Source organism: Pseudopipra pipra, chromosome 7, assembly GCF_036250125.1.
Source record: "Pseudopipra pipra isolate bDixPip1 chromosome 7, bDixPip1.hap1, whole genome shotgun sequence".
Lineage (NCBI taxonomy): Eukaryota > Metazoa > Chordata > Aves > Passeriformes > Pipridae > Pseudopipra > Pseudopipra pipra.
Genome location: NC_087555.1, coordinates 16,149,475 through 16,176,162, shown reverse-complemented (window position 1 = coordinate 16,176,162; position 26,688 = coordinate 16,149,475). Strand labels below are relative to the sequence as shown.

The 26,688-nt window shown below is 37.0% G+C and overlaps 1 protein-coding gene across 1 annotated transcript in view; it reads right to left on the bottom strand.

Moving 5' to 3' along the window:
* Positions 1-26,688, bottom strand: part of TTN (titin) — a 244,337-nt gene that overhangs the window by 80,827 nt on the left and 136,822 nt on the right. Inside the window, exons 181-221 of the mRNA XM_064660725.1 lie at positions 26,144-26,221; positions 25,709-25,762; positions 25,305-25,388; positions 21,409-21,459; positions 18,879-19,274; positions 18,418-18,693; positions 17,910-18,185; positions 17,618-17,757; positions 17,025-17,151; positions 16,677-16,940; positions 16,304-16,570; positions 15,904-16,167; positions 15,223-15,362; positions 14,970-15,096; positions 14,584-14,850; positions 14,218-14,484; positions 13,506-13,772; positions 13,276-13,415; positions 12,214-12,340; positions 11,323-11,465; positions 8,901-9,024; positions 7,807-8,073; positions 7,561-7,658; positions 7,251-7,419; positions 6,887-7,153; positions 6,463-6,729; positions 6,093-6,371; positions 5,596-6,004; positions 5,368-5,492; positions 5,007-5,273; positions 4,094-4,363; positions 3,606-3,908; positions 3,181-3,483; positions 2,633-2,820; positions 2,436-2,550; positions 1,583-1,867; positions 1,162-1,313; positions 878-1,025; positions 610-787; positions 397-518; positions 11-298 (exon numbers count right to left, since the gene is read on the bottom strand). Coding sequence (XP_064516795.1) covers positions 11-298; positions 397-518; positions 610-787; positions 878-1,025; positions 1,162-1,313; positions 1,583-1,867; positions 2,436-2,550; positions 2,633-2,820; positions 3,181-3,483; positions 3,606-3,908; positions 4,094-4,363; positions 5,007-5,273; positions 5,368-5,492; positions 5,596-6,004; positions 6,093-6,371; positions 6,463-6,729; positions 6,887-7,153; positions 7,251-7,419; positions 7,561-7,658; positions 7,807-8,073; positions 8,901-9,024; positions 11,323-11,465; positions 12,214-12,340; positions 13,276-13,415; positions 13,506-13,772; positions 14,218-14,484; positions 14,584-14,850; positions 14,970-15,096; positions 15,223-15,362; positions 15,904-16,167; positions 16,304-16,570; positions 16,677-16,940; positions 17,025-17,151; positions 17,618-17,757; positions 17,910-18,185; positions 18,418-18,693; positions 18,879-19,274; positions 21,409-21,459; positions 25,305-25,388; positions 25,709-25,762; positions 26,144-26,221 — 8,379 coding nt within the window. The remainder of the gene's footprint in view (positions 1-10; positions 299-396; positions 519-609; positions 788-877; positions 1,026-1,161; positions 1,314-1,582; positions 1,868-2,435; positions 2,551-2,632; positions 2,821-3,180; positions 3,484-3,605; positions 3,909-4,093; positions 4,364-5,006; positions 5,274-5,367; positions 5,493-5,595; positions 6,005-6,092; positions 6,372-6,462; positions 6,730-6,886; positions 7,154-7,250; positions 7,420-7,560; positions 7,659-7,806; positions 8,074-8,900; positions 9,025-11,322; positions 11,466-12,213; positions 12,341-13,275; positions 13,416-13,505; positions 13,773-14,217; positions 14,485-14,583; positions 14,851-14,969; positions 15,097-15,222; positions 15,363-15,903; positions 16,168-16,303; positions 16,571-16,676; positions 16,941-17,024; positions 17,152-17,617; positions 17,758-17,909; positions 18,186-18,417; positions 18,694-18,878; positions 19,275-21,408; positions 21,460-25,304; positions 25,389-25,708; positions 25,763-26,143; positions 26,222-26,688) is intronic.

The following is a 26,688-nucleotide window of genomic DNA, read 5'->3' as shown; positions in this document are numbered from 1 at the left end:
ACATGCATACCGAGGACATTAACTTCAACAACAGCAGTAGCACGTCCACTGGAATTTACAGCTTCTATAATATAGGTTCCACTGTCACTCCTTTTGCTGTCTGTAATGGTCACTGTAGATTGATTAGGCTGGCTTTCAATGGTGATTCTGTTGTCAGGTCTCAAAATTTTGTCAGCCTTGGTCCAAGTAATCCGGGGCTCAGGTTTTCCAGTTACTTTAGCTGGTAGCTCAATTTTAGTTCCAGCTTTCACAGTAAGTCCAGCAAGAAGCTTCACATCTAAGAAAATTTCTGGAGCCTCTGATTTAGGAGAGAATAAAAATGTTTATATAGAAACAATATTTCAGAGACTGGTAAAAAGAAAGCAGCTATTGTAATTCAGCAGTTGAAGTAATTACCTTTTGCATCAATGGCCTGAATATCATCAGTTGGTTTGCTTGGCCTGCTAGCTCCCATTCTGTTCAGAGCCTTAACCCGATATGCATACCACTCTCCTTCCAGGAGCTTTGTTACTTCCATTCTGTTTAAAAAAAAAATAAATCAGATATTTAAAGCAATGATGATGGCATAGTTAGTTGAAAATATGTATCTACTGATGTCAATTTACTTACTTCATTTCAATAACAGGGTCCCCACATATCTCCCACTTGTCTGTGCCACGTTGGGATTTTTCTACCAGATAACCCTTAATGCGGGCACCACCATCATATTTTGGAGGCTCCCAGGTTAGGAAGATTCCTTTTGATGTTGGATTTCTCCATTTAACGTTTTCCGGTGGGTCAGGCACCGCTATTAAAAATTAAAACATATTTTGTTTTTACATCTTATTTTGAAGAAAATCAGATTTCAGAAACAGAAAATTAGCAGCAATATACTCACTTGCTGGTGTTGACATATTTACAGGTTCATCAATATATGCAGGTTCTCCAGGGCCACATTTATTGCATGCAGAAACTCTAAATAAATATTCTTTTCCTTGGACGAGGTCAGGTACAGTGAACTCATGGTCAACAATATGATCCATAACCTGAAGACCAAAAAGGTTCCAAGGTGTTTTTAAAATTTATTTCCAAAGAGTGATTATCAATATAAGACACAAAACTCAGTAGCACATGTGGAAATAATATAGCAATAGAAATTCAAATGAGAGAGAATGAACTTACTTTGCTCCATGTTTTCCGGCTTACTTCACGTTTTTCAATTACATAGCCAGTAACTGGACTTCCACCATCATCTTCTGGAGGTTCCCATGACAACTGTACTGTAGTCTTGAGTACTTCTAAAACTTGAAGTTCTTTTGGTGCACTTGGAGGAGCTAGAAGCCATAGAAATTACATTAATTTTTTTTGTAATTGGTGTTTGATAGATGATCTCTATGTAATATATCTGCCAGAAGACTTAGTCTTGTTAGTCATTCTTCCTAAACCAGAAAAGACTTTTTTTGAGGATGGGTTTCTAGTTTTTAGTTATATTTTAATGTACTTGGTTTACTGGACATTGTGAGATTTCACATTGTTAACCTAATTAGATTTTAGCAAGAAAAATACAGAATATTATTGCAAGAATATATACATGTCCACTTACCAATGACATTAACATTAATTTCTCCTGAAACAGATGACACAGGGTTTTCTAATGCTAAGTAATAAATTCCCTTGTCTGGACGTTCACTCGGAGTAATTACAAGTTCTGCAAAGGAGGCAGTGGTCTTCATTTTTACACGATCACCCTCTTCTAAGACTTGATCACCAAAAGACCAGGTGGCAGTTGGAACAGGATAGCCAGTGATGGGAACACGGATCTTGATTGGCTCTGGAACAATAACTTCCAGCCCATCTTTAAATGCACTTAGGTCCATTGTAGGTTCAACTGGAAAAAGTGGAAAATGGATTCTATGAAATATTTTCTGTTGTTATGAATATGGGTAACAATAGCTGTGTTGAGAGGTTGATTCTGATTGTATCTCAGCTTTCAGGGTGGAGCTGCCTAGGCCTAGCTTTGGCTTATCACTGCCTACCTGTCCTGACTAAATGCCTTTTTTTTTTTTTTTAGAAATATGTGAGATGATAAGGGAGATTAGCATTACCAAGTAGGATATCTAATTTCCCTTTAATATAAGAACTATGTATTGTTTAATTTTTTTTTTCCCCAGAGGTCTTCTATGCCTTTCTCTCTTTCTGTTATCTCCCATCTTCCACAAAGCTCGGTCAGGAGACGAAAGGTCATGCCTTCCTCCTCAGGCAACCTAATAGGCCTCTACCTAATAGTACAGATAATTATCTGAAGAATTCATAATGAAGGAGAAATGGCTCATAAACTCGAATGTCTAAGGTGTGACAGTTATCTGGTGAGAAATCGTCACATATTACCAACAAGATGCTCTTTAATAATGTGCCTTATCTGATTAATTGTCTTTAATAACTAGCATATGGCTTACCAAAAGTATCATCTGCAGTTAATGGCCCAATAGCCTCTGCTGGGTCAGACACACCAGCTGCATTTTCTGCTGAGACTCTGTAGTAATAACTGGATCCTTGTTTCAATCCAGTTACCTAAAAAGCACAAATAATACTTTACTAACTCATATTAAAGATGATCTATACATTTTAAGTGTTGATGAAGAGGACATCATACCTTAAAAGTAAGAGCAGGTACTAGTTTTGGGTTACAACGAATCCACTTGTCCGTTCCTTCTTCTTGCCTTTCAACAATGTAGCCCAAGATTGGACTTCCTCCATCTTCAAGAGGAGGTTCCCATGTGAGCTGAACTGATGACTTAGTTTGATCTGAATGCTCAAGGTTAATGGGAGGACTTGGTCTCTCTGAAAAAAAATTGCAACAAATACATTTTTGCCACTGACAAAAAAGTATGGTTCTGCAAATCAGCTATTTGTATCTTACAGTACTGTTTCTAAAGCCTTTGCATAGCTTTTTCTCAACCAAAATTCTAAACTGAGTTGGATCCTAACTTCAGAGCAAAAATATTTGGAGTTCTTACTGAACCAAATGGTAACAAGGTACTTCTGATACATTTGGAGGACAAAAATAGCCAAAATCTAACTGCACACAGTATTTGCAGCACACACATTTCTCAACTGAACTTTTGTGCACTCATGGCATAAACATCCAAAATGTCCCTGTCTCATAATGCAATCACAATCACGCATACTTTGCATACTTACCAATTGGGTCCATAATTTTTACTGCACGTGTAGCAGGACTTGGTTTGCCAACTCCAACCATGTTTTGAGCTCTTACTCTGAAGAAATATTCTTCATTTTCCACAACATCAGTCAGGAGAGCTGACAGTTCATCAGCTCCTGTGGTCATAGTTGGCTCCCATCTGATGGAACCTTTGTTACGCAGTTCAATAACGTAGCCAGTTATTGGAGATCCTCCATCATACTCAGGTGGTTCCCAGCTAAGTGTGGCTCCAAACCTGTTCACATCACTAACTTCTACATTTTGAGGAGGACCAGGAACATCTGCATTTTATTTTAGGGAGAAAAATGAAAACCAAAGTATGTGGGTTTTATCTATTGTTAGAGTTTATACTGCTTTTCCTACACTGCTGTCAAACACTGATTTTTTGATAACTTCTACTCACCAAATTTGCTCTTAGCTTCCACAGGTGTGTCTGTTTCCACTGGCTCACCAGTACCCACTCTGTTGCGTGCACTAACACGGAAGAGGTACTCAACTCCTCCTTTTTGAAGTCCAGTAACAGTGTATTCACAATTTTCAGCACGATCTGTGACCGTAATCCAGGTTTTACGCTTAATATCACGTCTTTCAACAACGTAGCCTATGATTTTACTTCCACCATCACTTTCTGGTTCTTGCCAGGCGAGACCAACTTCACCATCATAAGTTTCAGTGACTTCCAAGTTTCTAACTGGACCTGGAACATCTAATAAAGATATGACAATATTTCAGTATTTCAGGGCATTGCATCTTTTTTTTCCCCCCTCTGGCTAGAGAAGAGGAGGCCAAGAGAAGACCTCTTTACAATCTACAGCTTCTCCCTAGGGGCAAGTGGAAGGTATGATTCTATGAAATAAATTTAAGAAGGGTTTTAATAATAGAAGTACTTACCAATGACCTCTACATTGATGAATGCTTCTGCCTGCCCATGTTTGTTTCGAAGCAAAACTTTGTACCTTCCCTTATCTGATTTCTTTGCTTCAAAAATTTTGAAGGTAGTGCATTCAGTTGTTGTATCAACAGTTGTTGTGGGCAGACTTTCCCCTGCTTTTGACCATTCGGCTTCTGCTCTTGGGTAGGCATCGTATGGGACAGTCATAGTTAAAGGTTTCCCAACATCAACCACAAGATTTTGATCACCAGTCTTGATTTTAGGTGCAGCTAAGAAAGATCAATGTGACAAGTAAGCTATAAAGATGAATGTGACTTGCATATATATATATATATATATAAAAATCATATGTTTGTGTAGTCAGCAAAGATGCTAACGTAGAGAAGTAAAAGGAGCTGTTGTGTAAATTCTAGAGGAAATCCTTTTTATACTCATCGGACAGCTCCAGAGAAAGAAATTCAGCTGGTTGATATACTGTATTGTGTTCTCCTATAAAATCAGGATAGTGAGAGTTGCTTTTTGAGCATTAATTTAATTATTTTATTGGTCAATCCTCTAAAGCAGACAAATTAGGAATTAAATGTCTTATATGACTGAAATAAGTAGGCCAAATAATTTCCATATTTTATTAGTGACTTAATGAAAAGGTTCCGTCTTCTTTAAGCTCAAATCATGCTCTTTGGTATTGACATTGAAAAGTGACCTATATTTTCCTCAACAGTTGGACCAGCACGGTATAATAAAAAATATTTTTTGCTTGAATTATAATACATATAGTTTAACAGACTTGTGCTTTTCTCAGGCTGATTGTGTATTCATTTTAGTTCAACTCTTTGAAAGGACAAAAATCAATTTACTTAAACAGTTAATTCACTAAGATTTTATAAAAGGAACACAAAGCAAGCAACTTACCAGCTAATTCAAGCTTAGCTCTAGCTTCCTTATCTTTGGCGATAAATCTGTATTCCCCTTGGTCACGGGGCTTTATCTCGCAAACCTGCAGCCTGTGGACCTTCCCTTCACTCATCATCTGATGTTTGTCACCTTGGATGATAATCATGTTGTTTCTCAGCCACTTGACCTCCACACCATCTTTGTTCAATTCAGCCATGAAGATGACATCTGCACCAGGAACTTCATAAATATCTTGTGGTGGTCGGATAATCTCAACAGGGATTTCTGAAAGAAATGGTAATTAATTGGTGTTATTTGTTTATTGTTTCTACTATTATTAAACAAAGAAGAAATAAATCCTATTCGATTTTACAAATACCTTCAACAAAAAGTCTTGCCCTAGATCTCCTGTCATCCACTCCACAGGAATATTCACACTCATCATCTAGTCTACAGTCTTTTATGATTAATCGGTGCAGATTTCCATCCTTTTCAAACTGGTATCTTTATGGGGGAGAAAAATAAGTGGTATTTTAGCTTCCAGACCAAGCAACAAAGTAAAGCAAGCATGTTTAGCACATTAACAAGCATAATAAAATGTACATACTTTTTGCCTTCTTTGATTTCTCTTCCATTTCTGTACCATTTTACACTGACTTTCTCTTTGGAAAGCTGGCATGTAAAGACAGCATCATCAAATTCAGTGACAGTCTGGTCCTGAAGATGTTCAGTGAAGTCTGCTGGTGCTTCTGTGATGAGAAGCTCTGCAACAGATTTGTCTTGTCCAGCAGTAACAGTGTATTCACCTTCATCTATAAACCCACAGTCTTTAATGATCAACGAGTGTTTGAATTTATCAATTTTGTACAAAATGCGCCTGTCGAATGCGATCTCTTCGCCATTCTTTGTCCATTTGAGAGTTGCATTAAGGCGATTGACTTTGCACCAGAATGTGACAGTTTTCTTTTCCATGGTCTCAATGTCTTCAAGGGGCTCAACAATTCTGAGATCCTCCTCTGTTATGACAAAAAAGTGAACATTTTTACATCCTCATATGAAACTGAATGTTGATGAAACAATTTTAATGTAGTGCAAGAGATTTACCTAATACTGTTAAGGCAGCAGAGCTTTTGACCTGTTCACCTCTCTGGTTTGACAGTGCAATGCTGTAGGTAGCTTGATCTTTCAGCTCTGCGTCTCTGATTCTGAGAGTGTAAACTAAACCCTTCTGAACAATAATGTACTTTGCACTATCAAATATTGCCTCATCATTTTTGTACCACTTCTCTTTGGCACCTTCTTTATTAACTTCACAGTGGAAGATAACTTCTTGACACTCTTTAACTTCTTGGTCCTTAAGGGCAGTTATAATTCTGAGTTTTTCTGAAATTGAGAAAACAGAAGAAATAGAACATCATATAGTATAAGGAGTGCAACAAAACATGCACCTACATATTGATAAAATAAAGCTTACCAATCACTCCTAAGTGTGCTGCAGCTTTAGCTTCACCAACCATGACGCTGTACATTCCTGTATCTCCTAGAATAGTGTCTTTAACCACAAGTGTCCTCTTTTTGCCATCTGAAATGATGTCGTACTTATCACCAGGCTCTAGGACTGTGTCACCCCTCAGCCACTGTACTTCAATTGCCTCTTTGGATACTGTACAGACAAATTCAGCTTTTTCTCCTTCAAGCACCTCAAGATTTTGTGGTCTGGTAAGAAATTCTGCTGCAAGTTCTGAAAGAAAACATTTTTGTAGATATGTATAATTTTATTTTATTTTTACTTGTGAAGGGAATAAACAAAATTGTGTATTCTTACTGTTTTTGAAATATTTTTAATTTTATTCTTTTTTTTTTTTTCCAGAAAACAAGGCCACCAAAGTAACACTTACCGTGTACAGTAAGTTTTCCTGTTGTACTTGAGCTTGGGAGCTTGCAAGTATATTTGCCAGCATCTTCTGGATGAGCATTATGTATAAGAAGAATTCTCTTTCTACCATCAGAAATGTGTTCAAATCTACCACCATCAGGTACCTCTTCATCTCCTTTAAGCCAAGTAACTTCAGCATTAGGCCTTGAAACTTCACAGATCAATTTTACAGTGTCATTTTCATTTACTTCAAGATCAGGAAGATTTTTTGTGAAAACAGCCTCCTCCTCTGCAAGAAGAATTTTGAGAGATGATTAAAGCTTGTCATAAAAAAACCCTCACATTTTTTATTTTTCACATATTAGATTGTAAAACACTGTGTTTACCTATCACTGTAAGTAGGCCTGAAGTTCGAGCTGTTTTTGCTTCACAGGAATATTCAGCTTCATCATCAAAGACACATTTATTGACAACAAGAATGTGTTCTGCACCTTTGGAAATTATATCATACTTTTTGCCTTTTCTGATTTCCATGCCATCCTTAAACCACTTCACCTGTTTCAGAACAAATTAACATGGTTATTAATAGTAACACACTCGTCATAGATTTCAGTTGTATTTTCTTTTATAACTATGTAATAGAGTTGTCTCCATTAGTTGAAGGAGTTACTGAGATTAAAAAGTATTATTATTGACCTTGACACCTGGACGAGAAATTTCACATTCAAACCGAGCAGATTGTTTTTCTTTAACCTCAAGGTCAGTTAGAGGTTTCAGGAACTCAACACGAATAGCTGTAAGAGAAAAGGAAATGTTTAGCAGAGGAAAGTCTACAGTAGAGAAGAAAAAAATTGCTGACACTGATATTATTATTAGTCATAGACACTAGTACATAGCTTTTATAGCATCTAGAAATTTTGTAGAAAACTGTAAATTACTCACGTTCTACATTGAGAAAACATGATGTCTTAAAATCCTTAGCATCACAGCTATATGTTTTTGCATCGTCCAGTGTGCAGCCATGGATGATGAGTTTTCTGACCCTGCCATCAGAAATTATATCATACTTCTTTGATTTGTGAATTTCTTCTCCGTTTTTGAACCATTTAACTTTTGCATTTTCCCTGGAAACTTCACATTCCAGTATTGCAGTGGCCTCCTCTTCAACAGTCTGGTCCTCAAGTGGTTTAGTAAATTCAACAGGGGGTTCTAAAAGAGACAGATGGATTTTTTGATAGAAAAGATCTAAATGATAGCCAGTCTTCTGCTTATACAGAACAGTCTCATGCTATTTACTAATTTTGCTTGACTGAATAATCAAAAAGGTTCTTGGATGTCTCTGCTGAAGGTTTTTTAAAACTTTATTTCTAATGCACAGGCATGGTTTTATTAATTCTGTTAATTTCCTCATTTTCAGCCTACTGTAAGATTAGAAAGAATGATATCCATGGGGTTTTTAATTACAAATCATGACAAAGCCTTGCAAATCAGTTTCTTTAGCTGAACCATACCCATGTCATCTCAGTGACTCTAAAATTACACTGACCTTGGAGGATTTTTTTTTTTAAGTTTTTCCTTGAATTACTGGATTAGTGTGTGCCCTTTTTTTATTTCTTAATATTACATGGCTTGCAAGTGTACAAGTGGGTATACAGACAATGTTATATCCCTTGCCTGATGGTAGAATTATGCTCTCATAGGTTTCTGGAAATTCCAAAGAACAGAAAAAGCCACCAGGAGCCATAAAGGCCAATTGAATATTCGAGTCTGCAATAAAGCCCTAGAAGTCCTAATGAACTGGTTCATCTCCCACATCTCATACATTTTCAGTATTTTCCCCTTTCTTCAGCTCTTCTGTGAAGCACAGAGATTTTTAACTAGGTGGCTTTTTTAATTAGGGAAGTTATCTACCCATCCAATGTCATATATATGATCCTGCTCATTTGATATATGGTGTATATTCACATCTTATTCCAGGGTGAATAATGAATGGACCATTAATACTGATTATAGTTTAACTAAAATGACTGACTTACCTTTCACAAAAAGATTTGCTTGAGTTCTGAAATCTTTTGCTGTCAGTGATACCTCTCCTGCATCTGTTAATTTGACGTCTCTCAGAACAAGTGTGTGAACTCTCCCTTCAGCACGGGTCACAACCTTAAAAAGTAAATTAAAATCCCTTTGTAATTATCTACAACAAATATTTAAGAAATATTTCATGAAATAGCATTGCTATTTATTATCTGTGGAGTTTGGTTGTCCACTTTTATATGAAGTTTTGATACTTTCCTCTTGTATATACTAGATATAGCTCAATCCTCAATGCTTTGAGGATTTTGAGGCCGACTTGAGATCATGTCTATTTTGAACAGATAAAAAATAAGCAAATTTATGGGGAAAAGTAGTTATTACTGATGGCTACATCTAAAGTAAAAATGTACAGATATAAAGAGGTTTGGCACCGCACACACACACTCTTCTGGAAATGCAATTTTGACTTTACATTCTGCCTAAAAGACTAACTTTTGTGCAGAAACTACTTTGTAATCATGGTTTTGTATTGGGCTACTCCTACAAAAACATCCCTTTTCTCTAGGAGTGGACCTGGGGGTCCTGGAAGATTCAAGGACACATCCTGCACTGCAGCCATCAAGAGGATTGCTACTTATTCATGCTGTAGATTTTAACACAGCTCTTGAAGAATTCTTTTTATCTGTTTTCAGAGAAGTATGTGACTAGGTGGTAGATGCTGGTTTAGAAAAATAAAGGTGAAAAGCAAGCTTCTGCTAAGGAACAAGGATAAAATAATGAGTTGCTTTTGAGAAGGCAGTCCCTTTTTTTTCAGAGTGAAGGAAGGAAGAAAGAGGCTGTCCTTCCTCCCAAATGGTCACTGTGCCCCTGAAAACTCTCTCTAGTGAGTATTCATCTGAAAGAGACTGAGATGAAGCCAAATATATATTTGACCAAGATAAACAGCAAAGATAAACAAAGAGGTCACTTCAATCAATAAAGGTTATATCTGTGAAGGTTTGAATTAGCAACAGCTAAAATGAAACACTTCTACAATTAGATTGATTCTTGAAGAGAGTTGTAAATACGTTTCAAGAGTCTATTTTAAATGGGTAGAAAGTGATACATTAAGTAAATATATGGTTTACTCTCAATTTCTTCTTGATAAAATTTCAACTGAAGTCAAATGACAGTTTTGACTGTATATGTAAACTGAATGAAAACCTCAAATTTTTTTTCATGTAATGATAGCTCAGAAAGATAGGACCAAAATAATGTTCTATCATACAGAATATGGAACATAAAATATTTTTCTTCCTAGGCAGTAATAACTATCAATCCTATGCACTGATCAATAGTTTTTCACATTTTCATTCTGAAACTCAGAAATAATGACCTTGATTTATTTCATGCCTCATCTGCTGACTTTCAACTTTGTTTATCTGTCCTTAAATATTCTAATAGGGTCTCCTATCACCATGATCTGTTTTTTCCCCTATTTTTATATTCTATTTCTCTTATGAAATAGTTTTTATTTATGCAAATTTGGTGAAGCTTAGAAAGATCTATCAAAACCTGAAAATAATATGTTAAAATTTGTATTTAAAAGGAAAAAAAAATCTACACCAAAGCATTATTAGCAGCATTATTACAAGTTCTGAAACTTTGCTAGGTCATGTAATGCCTTGAAACTTTTCTTTGTGTGAGGTTTCCAACTTCTATTTTCATTTGCTTTATTTTCTTTAGGTCTAGTAAGTAAAAAAAAAGTCTTAAACCCAGTAATAATCCTTTACATTTCTTGATGTATTTATTTATGTTTCTTTATTTATTGCCCCTACCATTAACTTTAAATATTAAATTGATTGCATTCCAGGCTGCTCAGATCTCAGAGTAAAGAGCCAGCACTTGATGAAGGGTTAAAAATAGCTAGTGAGAAGTGCTTGACAAGCAAATCTGCCCAGAGAGTTATCTGGAGAGCCAGAACAAATGCCTGAAATGGAATTTGAATCCTCTTAATCCCCTTATATGCAGAATTGGACTGCAACTCAGTATTCAGGAGGAAAAAAAGCTTTTCCTGATAGCACCTTTCAAAATCCTCTCACTGTAATCACAAGTAACCTGAGCAAAAAGTATTCAGTATCCCTGTGGCTGAGTCTCCAACAGAACCAGACCCAAAACCACTGTTGTAATTATTCATATTTTGGAACCTTAGTTTCCCTTTGTATAACAAATACTCATAGTATTCCAGAATACTGGAATTTCTGGGAAAAAAATTGCTATATCTGATTTACTGAGGATTTACCCTTTGGCACAGTAACACTATAATATTGCTGTGCCTTAGTACTTCTACTGGCAGAAAATAAATAATAAATAAAGAAGGGGAAGAGACTTGAAAGAGAAGAAGGAGGAGGAAACATGAGGAAAAGCAAAGTTTAGTTTCTTTACCTTATCACTGGGCTCCAATTTCTTTCCTTGCAGGAACCACTCTACTGGGATTCCCTCATAAGAGAGTTCACAATCGAAGGTTGCAGATTCCCCAGCTGTCACTGTTACATCCTTGAGGGGTCTCAGCAAGCCAATTACTCGAGCTTGGTAAGGAGAAGACATAATTTTCAGATTACTCACTTCTACCCAAGAAAGAGCTGCTGCTCCCCTTATGTACTAATCTCCATGGTGGCTTCCCTCAAGAGAGACAGACATCGCTATGCTGCTCTTTAAATTCCCTAAATAGAAGAGGCCACCCTGGGTTCTTAGGGGAGGGCTGGTCACCTACAATTTCCTATTTGCAGAGCGTGTTTCTTTAAATTGAACAAGGTCAGCAAGAAAGTTGCTGTGCATCTGTCTCCCTGCCAAGCCTTGCATGCCTGTTGCTAGATAAGGCATGTGTTTTCCAAAATAGCGAGGGCTAGGATTGGAGTGGGAAACAAGTGGTCTTCAACCGTGTAGTCTGTCCCTGTCCATCAAGCTCTTAACCCTATCCCCAGATATCACTGTTATCCTATCCTCTCCAGTTAACATGATACTTTCATGCAGTAAAGCCTTTGCTTGCAATAGTTTGATTTCATAACAGTATATGATGCCAGACCATGAAGAAGCCTTCAAGGCCATCTCCTGATTTTTACTTCTCCTATACAAATAAATTACATACAAGGTTAAAAAACATATAGGACGTTCCTAAACTAAAAAATTAAGATGATTTGCGTAACTAATCCTTGAGTTGCTATACTTAAAGGGATCACTGGGGATGCAATACACTACAGAGATTTTCCACCCATTCCCAAGAGGCAATGAGTACCACGTTTTCGCTTCATTAATTTCAGTTTAAAAGACACTTACGTTTCACTCGAAGGTGAGCGCCAGACTTGGCATTTGCTGCTTGGAAATCTACTCCACCAGCTTGATCTAAGCGCACATTGTACAGTGTAAGGAAGTGCTTTTTGCCTTCTTCCTTGATTTCACATTCCTGCAAAAATAGAAATGAAACAATTTTTTTGTACTCCTCACCACAAGAACCCCTACTTTTCCTCATATCATGCATTTGTTTTCGTCTTCTCCACTCACAAACTTAGGCCCACTGCCACATGAAATACACCTTAAAAACATTCATTCATAGGCCTTTCCTTTCAAAGTCTCTTCCTAATACAGCCTGCTTCCTCTTTGAAAGAAAGAGAAAGAGGCACCACATTTGTCTGCTGATTAACTAGCCAATATATCAATATTTAGATCAGCCAGAGGCCTAGTTCCCCTAAGGGAACTAGAAATTGTTAAGCTTGTGCTGTGACCTTTACTTGAAAAGACCTTTCCTTCTCTTATGCAGAGACTGATTTCATGGAACTTCCGATCTTTGTGCATTATTCACATTTGTAACGTTACATCAAGGAATTGCCAAATTATTGCCAGTTGTGATTGTATTGTTTCTTTATTTTCCAGATCCTTTCATCAAGGAATTAAGAATATTTGATTAAGCTCTATACAATTTTATACTAATTTTAACTGTCACAGAAATGAAAAAGGGTTTGAAAATGTGATCTACATCTATTTAAACCAAAAATTGAGGCAAATGCAGGTAACACAGAGTTTGTATTTTTAAATGCCATTATGTTTAAGTGAATTATACAAGGTCTTTGCACTTTGGATGCATGATTGTTAAGGACTAGCAATAAAGAATATACCAACTTATGTAAAATAATTTATGGTTTAGCCATTTTATATAACATTTTGGATTAAGTCTGTATTACATTTTAAAAGTTACTAATGAAAAAAACCAGTATTTTTATTACAGTAACCCCTATTGAAAGCATAAAGAGATTGGTTTTGGTTTCTGAAGCCTCCCTTACACCCTAGCTCCCTGCAAATTGTTGAGACATACATAAAAAACATCCTGAAATATTTGCTTACAGCTGATTCAGTAAGGGGTTCTCCTTTTAGCTTCCAATTCCCATGGACACCTTCCTCGGAGATTTCAATGTCAAAACGGGCAGTCTCTGTCTCGATCACCTCCACGCTGTATAGTGGTCGTACAATCTCAATATCCCGGTCTGCAGAAAAAAAAAAGTGATTGACTCCCACAATGCCTAGCAAATCCCACAAGGTCTCTACTACAGAGCAGCCCACTAAAATCACCATACCTTCAATATTGAGTTTAGCAGAGGTTTGATCAGTACCACAGTCACAAGTGTACTGTCCAATGTCTTTCTTCAAAGCTTTCTTGAGAATAAGGATTCTCTTTTTACCATCAGCCTTAATAACAACATTCTTTGATGCAGTAATTGGATTGCCATCCTTCATCCATTTCACTGGGGCATCTGCTTTGCTGATTTCACATTGTAAGATTACTTCATCTTTCTCTACGGCAGTGTAATCCTGCAGCTTCCCAGTGAAGTAAGGGTCTCCCTCTGCAAGCAAAAGTTAAGATGTTTCAGTCTGAAGTTTTAGTCTTTCAGAAAAAAACAATTCGTTTCTACCATAAAATACATTTCTTGTTTATGTCCTGCAAGAAGGATTAAATATAGTCCTTATAAATATTTCACAGGGCTATTGTAAGAAGGAAAACAATAAACATCTAAAACCCAATTCTTTTTCTTTTGATGTTCTAGGAGTTTCAGAGCACTGTTTAAGTTATCTAATTACTAACTTTGCAAGAGTTGCTTGAAATTTTAAAGTTATTTTAATCATCCTTTGTGAATAGGAAAACAGAGACCCAAAGAAGAAAAAGAAATCGTAAAATTTTCAAAATCACATGTAGATTTAGGCCAACCCCAAGAATTTCTGACTGTCATTTTTTATGAATATGACTCTTCTGACAATATACATCAGGTAAATTCTTTTGGGTATTCTTACCAAGAACAGTGAGTTTAGCTTCTGAGGATTTGCCCATAGCTTCTACTTTAATCTGAGAAGTGTCATCAATAGTAAGATCTTTAATTGCGAGTGTATGGAATTTGCCATCATCTGTCATTGAAACCACTTTGCTGGTATGTAGTCGTTGGTCATTCTTGAACCAGGCAACAGAGATATTTTCATGAGAGAGTTCCACAGTGAACTCTGCAGTTTCTCGTTCCTTTTTGGTTACATCCTTGAGAGGAGTAATGAATTTCAGGCGGATACCTATAACAAAGTAACATGTAATTAACAATAACATTATCAATAAAAACTATTCAAGTACTATGATGCAAAACTTTCCTGGGAAGGCAAAGTCTAACAAACCTTCAATAATTAGCTTGGCACTTGTTCTTTTATCCTCAGCTTCAAATGTATATTTAACTTCATCCTCAAAGGCAACAGATTTAATAATCAGAGCATGCTTTGTTCCTTCTGAAACAATTTCAAATCTTTCATCAGGAGTGATCTCTTCTGTTCCTTTCAACCAGCGGAAAGTCTTGGGTTCTCTGGATACCTCACATTCAAACTTAGCTTCATCCTTCTCAAAGACCTTCACATCACTTAGTGGAGTGATAAAGATGAGAGGTAATTCTGAAATCAAAGAAGAGATCTTTCAGATCAGTGATAGGTTCATACAGAAATTTCTGATGCTAGATTTGTTCTAATGCCCTGAAACACATGTGGAAATATTGGCCAAATGCAGACTGTACCTTTCACTTTCAGATTAGCAGCACTTTTAGCATTAGCAGCTTGGAAAGACACTTCTCCAGTCATATCAAGGTTGCAGTTATGAAGGACAAGAATATGCTTCTTCCCATCTTCAATGATTTCACAGTCCTGGTGATAAAGAAACACACCCCCCACCCCAAATATGAATATTCTAAGAAACCACCAAAAAAACATGATTATTAAATATGTTTTTCTGCTGTAAATTATGGTCTGAAAATAAAGAAGTAAGCTTACAGGAGAAGGTGTTAGGGTTTCTCCCTTTAGCTTCCATACAGGATGGACATCAGGCTCAGAAATTTCAATTTCAAAGCGTGCTGTTTCACCAACAAATACCTCCACTCCATACAGTGGACGCTCCACTTTAATTATGCGAGCTAAAATAAAAAAAAAACATCAAAAGTTCACATCTGTTTACTCACAAAGTCCATTCCATAAACATGTAATATTGGAAAGGATCTCAACTCTCTCCCTATTCCTTCTTTTGGCCATTTAAATGCTATGACCAATAAGTGTTTATCTAACCTCTTTTTAAAAAGCTGCAAGTTTTGGCAGTCTACAGCATCCTTCTATAATATGTCTGAAAATTTAGTTATTTTTAGTAAGAATATTTTTCCTCATAACTAACCCAGATATCTGTTACAGTGGACTAAGTTAACTGCTTTTTTTCCTTACTGTAAATTGACATAGAGACTAATATATCATCACTGTCTTTACAAAAGCCATTTATATATCCTCAGATATATTGTCTCTAGTAAATACTTTTAATAATTGTAAATCTAGATATTTCAGCTATTCATTGTGACAGCATGCTTTCTATGGGTACATTTTTGGTCTTGTACTCTAGAGAGTGTCTGTCTGTCTACACTATTTTACAAAGGTTTCAGTACTTTCCTTAGCTAAGACATGATAACTTACACTCAACGCGGATATTAGCACTTGTCTTGTCGGTTCCACAGTCACACTCGTAAACACCCTTATCACTCTCTGCAGCTTTCTTGATCTTCAGGATACGGCGCAAGCCATCCGTTTTTATGGAAATTCTGTTGGAAGCTACTAGTTCTTCACCATCTTTATACCATTTTACTGGCACATCTTTGCTAAGTTCACACTCCAGAGTAATATCATCTTTCTCTACAGCACTGTAGTCTTGTAACTTCACAGTGAAATATGGATCGGCCTCTACAAAAGGCATAGTGGATACGTAAAGGTAAATTAGTAAAATGAATTTACTAAAACATCAATATTTTGTCCCTTTCTACTTATAAAAATTGTTAATACATATCATATAGCATATTTTAAATTATTTATGTATTACCTAAGACTTTGAGGTTGGCTTGTGTGTTCATGTCCTTGACTACGGCCTTTATTTCAGAGATATCATCAAGTGTTACTTCTCTCATTTCTAATTTATGAATTTTGCCTTCTGAAGTAATAAGAACTGTTCTGCTTGTATGAAGTCTCTTGTCATTTTTGTACCATTTCACTGGCATATCTTCATGAGAAAGCTCAAACTGAAAGTGAGCTGTTTCCCCTTCTTTCACTGTTTGATCCTGTAGAGGTGATATGAACTTCAGCCTCACACCTGTAATGTAGACACATAAATACCATCAGAAAAAAGACTAACGTAGTTCTAAAAGATATATTCTTTATCATTTTTTTTATTCTTTTATTCATAAGAAAATACTTGCCTTCCACAAACAGTCTTGCTGTGCTCTTCTTGCCATCAACTTCAGCAGTGTACTCTCCCTCATCATCAAACTGTGAATCATTGATAACAAGAATATGCTTCTTTCCATCTGCAATGATGTCAAATTTTTCTCCAATCTTGAGTATATCAGTGCCCTTAGACCATATAACATTGGCTTCTCTGGTAAGGACACACTCAAACCTTGCTTGGCGCTTCTCAGGAACAGTAACATCTTTCAGGGGCACAGCAAAGTCCAATTCAATTTCTAGAAGCAAAACATAACATGTCATTTGTAACGTGCTCCATGTGAACTGTTTAAGCTGGTATCATACTCCATGGTGCATCATACCTTTTACTGTCAGGATAGCTGTAGTAACAGCGTTAAGTGCCTGATAAAGGACTTCACCGGCTTGCTCTAACTTGACTTTGTGTAAGGTTAGGAAGCGTTTTCCTCCTTCAGCTTTGATTTCACATGTCTGGAGAGATGACAGAGTTTGGTAAATACAATGCCAATGCCTTACTGCTAGGTTTTTTAATAAAAGATTTTATAAACATTTTATATGCAGTAAACAGTCAGGGAGAAAGACTGAAATTGCTTTTAAAGTTAACACTTTCACTCAGTAATTTAAAAATGAAGTAAATTTATTCAGTGTTCCACACTTCTTTAGAATGCCAGAATAGTTCCTACAATGTATGTAGGATATTTCTATTATTGTCTGAATTACATGCTGAAATCCCTTAAGAAAATGAAGGCTTTCAAAACTTAGCTTTTATAGCATATTATCCTTACTTAGAGAACCAGTGGTTTTTAATCAACATAAGGTTTAGCCTTTCTATGTTCTGGACTGAGTAGCAATGACAGATCTTGCCATAAAGACTCAAGGAACCTGTTCACAGTGTTTAATATAAATTCATTGTGTTGTAAAATTGAAGGATGCTTACAGGTGAAGGTCTCAGAATTTCTCCTTTCAGCTTCCATTCACCAGGAATATCATCCTCAGATATTTCTGTATCAAAGTTTGCTGTTTCTTTCTCATAAACTGTAACATCCTCTAATGGCTTCAGAAGTTCAACTTCACGTTCTAGAATGTACAAATAAACACATATATAATCAGGTTAAGTTTTGATAGAGCTTTATAATAATTCAGGTTACCTCTTTTTTTTATTTAGACGTTTTTCAACATCAGCCTATGAGCTGATTAAATATAATCAAAAACAAAAAAAGATTTCTTACCACCAAGGGTCAGTTTAGCTGGGTATCTGCGACCTTCAACTTCCACTGAATATTCTCCAACATCAGCAGGGCCAGCATTCTTGATTTTCAGGAAAATTTTATTTCCTTCTTTCAAGATTTCTGTCTTGTCAGTGGGTTCAGCAGGAATTTCCTCATCTCCTTTAAACCATTTAATGTTTGGTGTATCCTTGACAATGTCACAGCTGAAAGTAGCTGTTCCTTTTGGTTTAACATGCTGGTCTCTTATGGGTTTTACTAACCAGTCCCTTATAACCTCTGCATGACAAAAAGTTACATAAGAATACAGCTTAGTAGACTTTTACTAAAAATAGATGTGTCATAAAAAGAAGAAATAGAACTAACAGATTTTGTATTACAACAAGCTTTTAATAGCTGCAAAAATCTTATCTGTCCGTTTATATTGTAATACTAGGAGAAAAAACTTTTCTGATTTTAAAATAGCCCAAATATCCTAGAGAGAAAAGAGAACATGATTTTGATTGCTTACCTACTACCTTAACACAAGATGAGCATGACAGCTCAGAGTCTTCCACAGTAACAGTGTAAGTGCCAGCATCAGCATCATCTGAATCAGTGACCGTGAGAGAATGTGACAAGCCAATAACACCCAGAGCAAATTTCCCAGGCTTGGCTTTGATGATCCTACCATCCTTTCTCCAGACCACATTTCTTTCTTTGTTAAGCTCACACGTCAAGTACAGTGGCTGGCCTTTAATGACAGTAGTTTCTTCTTCAAGTGTTTTCACAAACCGCACTGGGAGTTCTGTGGGAAACACATAATTTTGAATTGTTCAATTATATACAGAACATGTGATGCAAAAATACCTGTAGCAATTGAGAGAAACAAAAGGATGCATCTACCAACTACTGTAAAATTACAAAGCACCAGTTCTCCTAGCCTGAGGAGTAGCTAGTCTAAATTATTGATAAATTTGAAACAGGGAATACCTTCAACAATGAGTTTGGCTGTAGAGGTCTTCTCTTTGTTCCCCAGTCGTAATACACAAGTATATTCACCAGCATCAGACAGTTGGACATCAATAATATGCAGCTTCCTATCTTTGCCATCAGCAATAAACTTGTGTTTTGGGCTCTCTCGGATGTTACTTCCATCTTTCATCCAGCTGGTAATTGCAGTGGATGGTGAAATAAGGACTTCAAAGATTGCAGAAGACCCAACAGACTCAGCTTCTTTTAGCACTATATCTTTCATCTCCTTGACAAACTTCAGTGGTACAGCCTTAAGTTGGTAAGTGAATGGAGGCTCTTCAGGAGGTTTTTCACCACCACTGCCTGGCCTGAGTTTCCTTCTTTCTGCATCTGCTGGTGAAGGTGTCTTCTTGGCTGTAATTCAGATTCAGAAATGAATAAACTAACCCTGATTCATTGCTTTTGGTTATAAGTTGGGCTGATTTTGGTTGGGGTAGATTTAATAGCCTTCACAGAAGCTAGTATGGGGCCGTGTTTTGGATTTGTGTTGAAAGCAGTGTTGATAATACAGAGATGTTTTTGTTATTGCTGAACAGCAGAGTCAGCAAGTCTTTTTGTGCAGAGTCAAGGTCTTTTCTGTTTGTCATACTGCCCCACCAGTGAGTAGGCTGGGAGTGCACAAGAAGTTGGGATGAGACACAGTCAGGAAAGCTGATCCCAGCTGACCAAAGTGATATCTCATACCCTATGGTGTCATGGTCAGTATATAAAGCTGGGGGGAAGAAGGAGGAAGGGGGGAGATTCAGAGTTATGACATTTGCCCTTCAAGTGATGGAACCTTGCTGTCCTGAATATGAGTGAACAGCTGTCTGCCCATGGGAAGTGCTGAATGAATTCCTTGGTTTGCTTTGTTTGTGTGTGCAGCTTTTGCTTTTCCTGTTAAATTATCTTTATCCCAACCTGTGAGTTTTCTCACTTTTACCCTTCTGATTCTCTCCCCCATCCCACTATGAGGGAATGAGTGAGTGGCTGTTTGGAGCTTGGTTGCCAGCTGGGGTTAAACCATGACAGTCCTTTTCAGTGCCCAGCGTGGGGCTTGAAGGGGTGGAGATATTGGTTTGGAGATTTTGATATTGGAGATATCACAGGTTTGATTGGAATGTCTTAGATTGAATTAAAATCTGTTAGTGCTTTTTAGCTATTAATCGACAGGTTCCTGTGCTTGCCATGGAGTTTGCTCGCCCGACTGTATTGTTAGAGTCTAATGCTTGTTAGTTGCTGCTTTTTGCTCTTGTTGCTGGCTGTAGTGCTGCAGTGCTGACCATGTCACTCTGCTGTGCCTGGGAATGACTCGGTAACAGCCATTGGGATGTGCCTGGGCTGGGCAATGGCCTGGTCGTCACTGCTGTTTGTGTGCACTGCTGTGCTGGACAGGCTGGAGCTCCAGTGTGAACTCAAGGCAAAGGGACTGTGACCTGTGGATGAATCCACAGTGGAGCAAATATCCACCTGCAGCCTGTGAAGGACCCTATGCTGGAGCAGGTGGATGCCCATAGACAGCTGTGACCCCAAGAGAACCTGACACTGGAGCAGGACTGGTGACCCTTGGGGGGACTCATGCTGGAGCAGCCTGTTCCTGAAGGACTGCACCCTGTGGAAGGGACCCATGCTGGAGCAGTTTATGAAGAGCTGCAGCCTGTGGAAAATACTCACATTGGAGAAATCAGTGGAGCACTGTCTCCCCTGGAAGGGACCCCACACTGAAGGAGGGAAAGAGAGGTTCCCCTGCAGCCCATGGTGTAGACCATAGTAAGGCAAGCTGTCCCCCTGTAGCTCATGGGCTCTAATGGTGAAGACTAATTACTATAGTGGGAATCCTATGTTGCTAGCTGGACTAGGAGCAATGGGAAGAGTTCATTGCCATGCTAAATCCTATAACCGGACCCAAAAGGACCAAGGGTGAAGATTTTTATGGATATATCTTTAAATCGTTGTAACCCATTATTTAAGCTGTATGTTACAGGAATTACTATAACAGGAACCATGCAAACCAAAGGAGGAGAAGCCTTACAAGTAGAATTGCAAGTGCAACAGTGACCCAATTTGAGCTGGCTTTGGTGCCAAATAACTCCATGTAATACACCAACTCTTCTGTCCTGAGTGACCACCAGAACAGATGGAGTCCAACGTCATGGACCAAATTAATTCAGTGGATATTTTGTGGACATGAGTGGACATTTTATGGACATTTTACTGTGCTAGTTCATCAACTAAGGGAATGATATTTGTGCATCATACCAAAGGATGGGAAGGGTTGTGATGGTTAATGAGGTTGTATTGAATAGTGTGGGACCTGAGCATGATGTAAACAATATAGAATAAGGGGTGGATAATGTGCTGGTTTGGGCTGGGGGAGAGTTAATTTTATTCATAGTAGCTTGTACGGGGCTGTATTTTGAACTTGTGCTGAAAACAGTGTGAAAGAGTGGCTGTGTGGTACTTGGTTGCCAGCTGGGGTAAAACCATGACAAGGTTTGTAGTATCCTACCTTTGACTGGACTGATACCCTTCGGAGCTTCTTCCTTTGGTGGCTTGGCCTCTGAAGTAGAACAACAATATTATTAGGAATGTAGTTCAATAAATCTAAGACAAACATTTATTCTACATATCAGATTTTTAATTCCTTTAGTTACCCTACATGTACAAAGAGAAGAAGATATAAACATATGCATATATGTTTATATATGAACTTATACTGTCTATATCTCAATGGTAAGTTCAATATCTTGAAGCATGGGAAGCAGTAGGGATTAACAGGCACCTTAGAACCTCCTAGTTTCTCTATGTATTGTCCTGCCCCTTCTTTTGTAAAATTTTGCCATTCCTTGATACTAGATTTAAGATTAGGCCCTTGATCAATACCCACCTGTCAGCCCAAATAGTTTCAGTACCTATTAAAATTATATGCTGGCATTTTTTTTAGAAAAAGCACACACTTTTACTAATGAAGACAACAGAAGTACAAGTTGTGTAAATTAAGTACATGTCTCAGGACAATGCAGTACTTTCACAAGTGAGGGATGTTCTGTCAGTAACCTAATTTGTGATGAATCATCTCAGAATTTTGAAAATATTACCCATGCTATGTTGCTTCTCATTATTTTTTTGTGAAAGGAAATATAAAAGATACTTTTAATGGGAGAATGATATGAATGAAATGCAGGACAGATTTTAGTGTAGTGGATGGAAAAATGAATACTAGAAAAAATGAGTGAGTTTTTCTGAGAAGATAATGGCAGACAAAATGATTTACACAGTCTTATAAAAGTGTAAGACTAAGACAATGAACAGTAATCACACAGATGTATGTACAGACAGGTAAGACAAACATGTCAAGAGTGGCTGAATGCCAGTGCAGCCAGCTGACAGACTATGATGAAACTGTGAATGGTGTTACTAAAACATCACAATGGCAAGTGATATTCTCCTGAAGCAAACAGTACAAGCACTTCGTGGAAGAATTCAGCATCAATCTTCCTCACCTCTCTTTGCATGAGACTTTGCAGGAACATCCAAAACTTCACATGATTGTCCAGGTGCATCCAAATTCTTGTTTTCACTTGAAAGTCTAGTGGCCTGCTCAATCAGATGAGCAGGTTCTGATATCTGGTATTCTTTCTCTCCTGCTTTCTTGGGAGTTATTATCTTACCTATCCTTGAGGAGTAAGTAACTTTTCCATTTGCATGTATCTCTTTGCTTGATGGTAATTTGTCTGAAAGCTTTCCCTTCTCTTTTGTCATGGTACCAGTTGTGCTTTTCCCAATGTCATGTTTAGTTGATGTTTTTTCATCTGCTATACCTTCTGCAGATTTCATTTCTTCAATTTGACCTTTTTTGCTTTTGTGAACTAGAGCCTCTTTATGTTCATCCTGAATGGTATGAACTTCTTGAAATTGTTCTTTATCTTGACTCCCTGGTGGCTGAATAGCAACTTTTTCTTTTGACTCGGATCTGTCAACTACTTCATCTTTGACTTCCTTTTCATTTTCCTCTATGGAAGCTTCACTTTTGATCCCTTCTGCTGTAAACAGTGTATCAAATTCTTTTTCCACAGGCGGTTTTTCAGGGACATTTGATTTTCTAATTTTGTCTTCTTTTGTGTGACTGCTGAAGATAGTTTTCTCCTCCTTCTCTGGTATAATCCTTTTGCCTGTTTTTTTATCACTTAGCAGTGCTTTCTCAGTCAACAATTGTCCTGAACCCTCCTCATAATGAACTTCTTCTTTCTCTGTAGAATATTTTTCTCTTACTTTCCTTTCTGCTACTTCTGGCTTAAGAATAGATGGTTTAAAGACTAGGTGAGGTTTTTCTCTGGAAAACTCCTCATCTTCAATGGGGTGTTCTAGGTCAACATCTTTTCTCAATGCTGGTTCAGTCTCCTCAGATAGGTCTAAGGAATGTAGTTCTGGTGATGTAAAGTCCAGTTTCTTACCTTTCTCATAATCTTGAATATCTTCCATTCTCTTTGCTTCTTTGCTAAAAATCTTATCCATAGAAATTTCAGCTACTGTGCTACCAGATTTATTAATCCATTGAGTTTTACTTGGTATGTCATGCTCCTTCATGGATTCTCCAAGAGGAACTTCAGATTTCTCTAGAGTAAAACCTCCTCCCTCATTTTCATTTCTAAGCAGAGGAGTTTCAACTATTGCTGCCTCTATGATATCCTGTACAAATAAAGTTTTATCCTTAATGTGAAATTCTTCAGGTTGCAAACTTATTTTTGATTTCTCCTCTTTTCCTAGAAGTCTTTTCTGGTCCCTGGGCTGAGATGGCTTTTTGGGTTTAGGTACGTAAGTTGACTCAATTTCTTCTTTTCCATGCTCAAGAATCTTTTCTTCATGAAGAACACTAGACTTGTCAGAGCCTTTCTCTATGGCACCTTCCCTATGAACAAGTAATTTAATTCCATCCTCTTTTGCTTCTCCAGAATCTCTTTCCACACTTTCAGATGTTATAGAAATCAATTTCAGTTCCTCATCAGGTAGTGGTAGTTCATCCTTTGTACAAGTAATGTGATCTATTTTGACTTCTAATTTCTCACCTGTAAGACTAGTCTTTCTTGAAACTACAGGTGCCATTTCTACTTCCTCTTCTTCAGAAGCCAGAATGAAATATTTAAGAGCAACTTTCTCCTTCTCATCTCTCTCTGACTTCAGTATTCCATCAGCTGTTTCCAGTGAGATTTTGTACTCAAGAGGCTCTATTGTCTGAATTGTCTCCTTAGGACTTACTTTCTCTTTTACATGCAAATGTTTTTCAACCAAAGTCTTCTTTAACACAATTGACTCAGGCTTTTCTTCTTCCACTGGGGGTATTTTACCTCTGTGCTTTAGTACAGATGGTGCATCAGGCTTTTCTGAAGCTACAAAGGTTTCACATGTAATTTAGAGAGTTAAAATCCATAAGAATAAGGATCAAGAACAATACTTTTAAGATTTTAAGACAAATTTTCCAGCTATACCTGAAATAAAATTAACACAGAACATTTTTTCTCCACACAACAGAAAATTTACAACACAGTCACAAAAGAAAAGAAAGACAAGAACGGCACACATGAACAGAAGACCTGTTAGTATTGTCTCACCACTGTTAGTATTGTCTCATTAGATCACCAATTTAAATCCAGTCCAGGTTAAAAGTAGCAGAAAATGACAGCTATCTGGCCACTGATGTAAAATGGGTTAATTATGCCACTGGAGGCCTCGCTACATCACCAGATCAGTGGCCAAGAGACATTCATGACTAGGCTTCTCAGCTGCCCAAGATCTATAACATGAGGCCCTTTGAACGGTGGGCAAGCAGAATGTACATCAGTTCTGCTGGTGGAGCACGGGCTCAGAGTGTTTCAGAGGAATCAGAATCTTCATTTTTTTTCCACAGCAGGCTATGATCCGGGTAAGCATATCAGATGAAAGTAGTAATACTCTAGTTCTTCAACACAACTGCCACTTTTGCTCAGGACTTCAATGACAAGTTAAAATCAGAAAACTAAACAGCACAATGATTGTTTAGAAACGTGTAACTTCCCTTTTTCTACAAAGAAAATACAAGATACAATTCAAAGACAGACATCAACAACATGAAGGATATAAACAACATGAAGGAATCAACAGAATACACAGATCTCATTGTAGGACAACAAATGAAGACAGACATATCACCATCCAGGAAAAAAAAAGAACACAGATTCATCTTCATAGTATATCAGAGACACTTTTAGATCTGGTGACAGTACCTAGAGTAATAAGATCCTTGAATAGGGCCTCAAATCTTCCTGTAATGAATGAGTTATTGTATAGCTTTTCATTTTTTTATCCTGAAGGTATTTAGGTATCTCAGAGAGAAAAACCTTATAAATAGCATAGAATAAACATAAATACCTGCTTTCTTTCCAACAACTGGGGCTGTCACTGGAGCAGTAACAGCAGGTGCTGGTTCTGCAGCCGGTTTTGGAGATTTTAGAGCTGTAGGGAAGAAAAAAGAATTCTTGTTTTAATACATTATTTAAAATTTTATATTCTTTAAAATGTTTTGTAGATGGTATGAAAGTTCCACTTTTATTAATATCAAAAGAATTTGTTCAATGCGTGGACACTTCTAGGATTCAGCAGCACAGGGTGCTGAGCCATCTTGTCTAGACAGTGCTTTTGCCAAAAAGGGTTGGACCAGATTACCCTTAATGTCCCTTCCAATCTGGTATTCTATGATTCTGTGAATGTTCTTTCAGCCAGAAATCTCTGAATGGAAAATGCTTCACCAATATTCATGACTAAAGAATTCTTACCTACTGCAGGTTTAGGTTCAGGCTCAGGAGGTGGCACAACTGCTTGCTTAGTTTCTGTCATTTCAAACACAGAAATTACAAGTAGGTTAATTTACATGTTGTGTAATTACATTGAACATTGAAAGTTAGAAACAACAGAGAGAGATAAATGAAGACAGAATTTATTGGTTTATATTTTATTCGGCCGAAAAGCAAGAAATTAACTTGAGATGAACTCTTGGATTGCAAGATACAATGGAAAAAAAGATGAATTTTTCAAGCGCTGAAGAATTAAAGACAACAAGAAACCCAGAAGAATTTAAAATGGTTAATCTTGACACAGTAGTTATGGGCAGACTGGATGACAGTAATGCATTATCTTAATATAGCATGATATTCAGCACTGAATATAATTTACTTGCTGCCATAAGGAAAAAGAGCACCACACGTCTGTACCTTTTGGTGGTTCAGGCACATGTTTCTCCTCTTTTTTTATGGCAGGTATCTCAGTTTTCTTCCTAGGAACTTCTGGAACTTTAAAATAATATTTTAATTTTTTAAGATATAGTGAATCATTTTGAATCCCGAAATACAGTAACTTCCAATGCATTTAAAAATTTCATTGTTTTCACACATAAAAGTTTCAGATGTTCATAAGGTTTAGGAATATGTATTTCTTAGAGTGAGATTTGAATAAATTTGAAACAATAAATGGGGAAATGGACAAGTATTTGTAAAATGTTATATAAAAGAATGCTTGGATTACATGTTTCACTGTAGTTATACTTTTATGAGTATTATAAAATATTTGTAAAGTTCTTTTCTGCACATAATAAAGATTGAGAAACAATCCCAAAATGTAGAATTCTGACACAAATGTGAATATCAAATTTGGTTGTGCTTTCAGCTAAGCTTTAACTTACATAATTAGGTCAATGCAAGCCATCTTTTAAAATCTCACTTTCATTCCTGAATTTAAGAGAATTCCACTTAATAGTGGA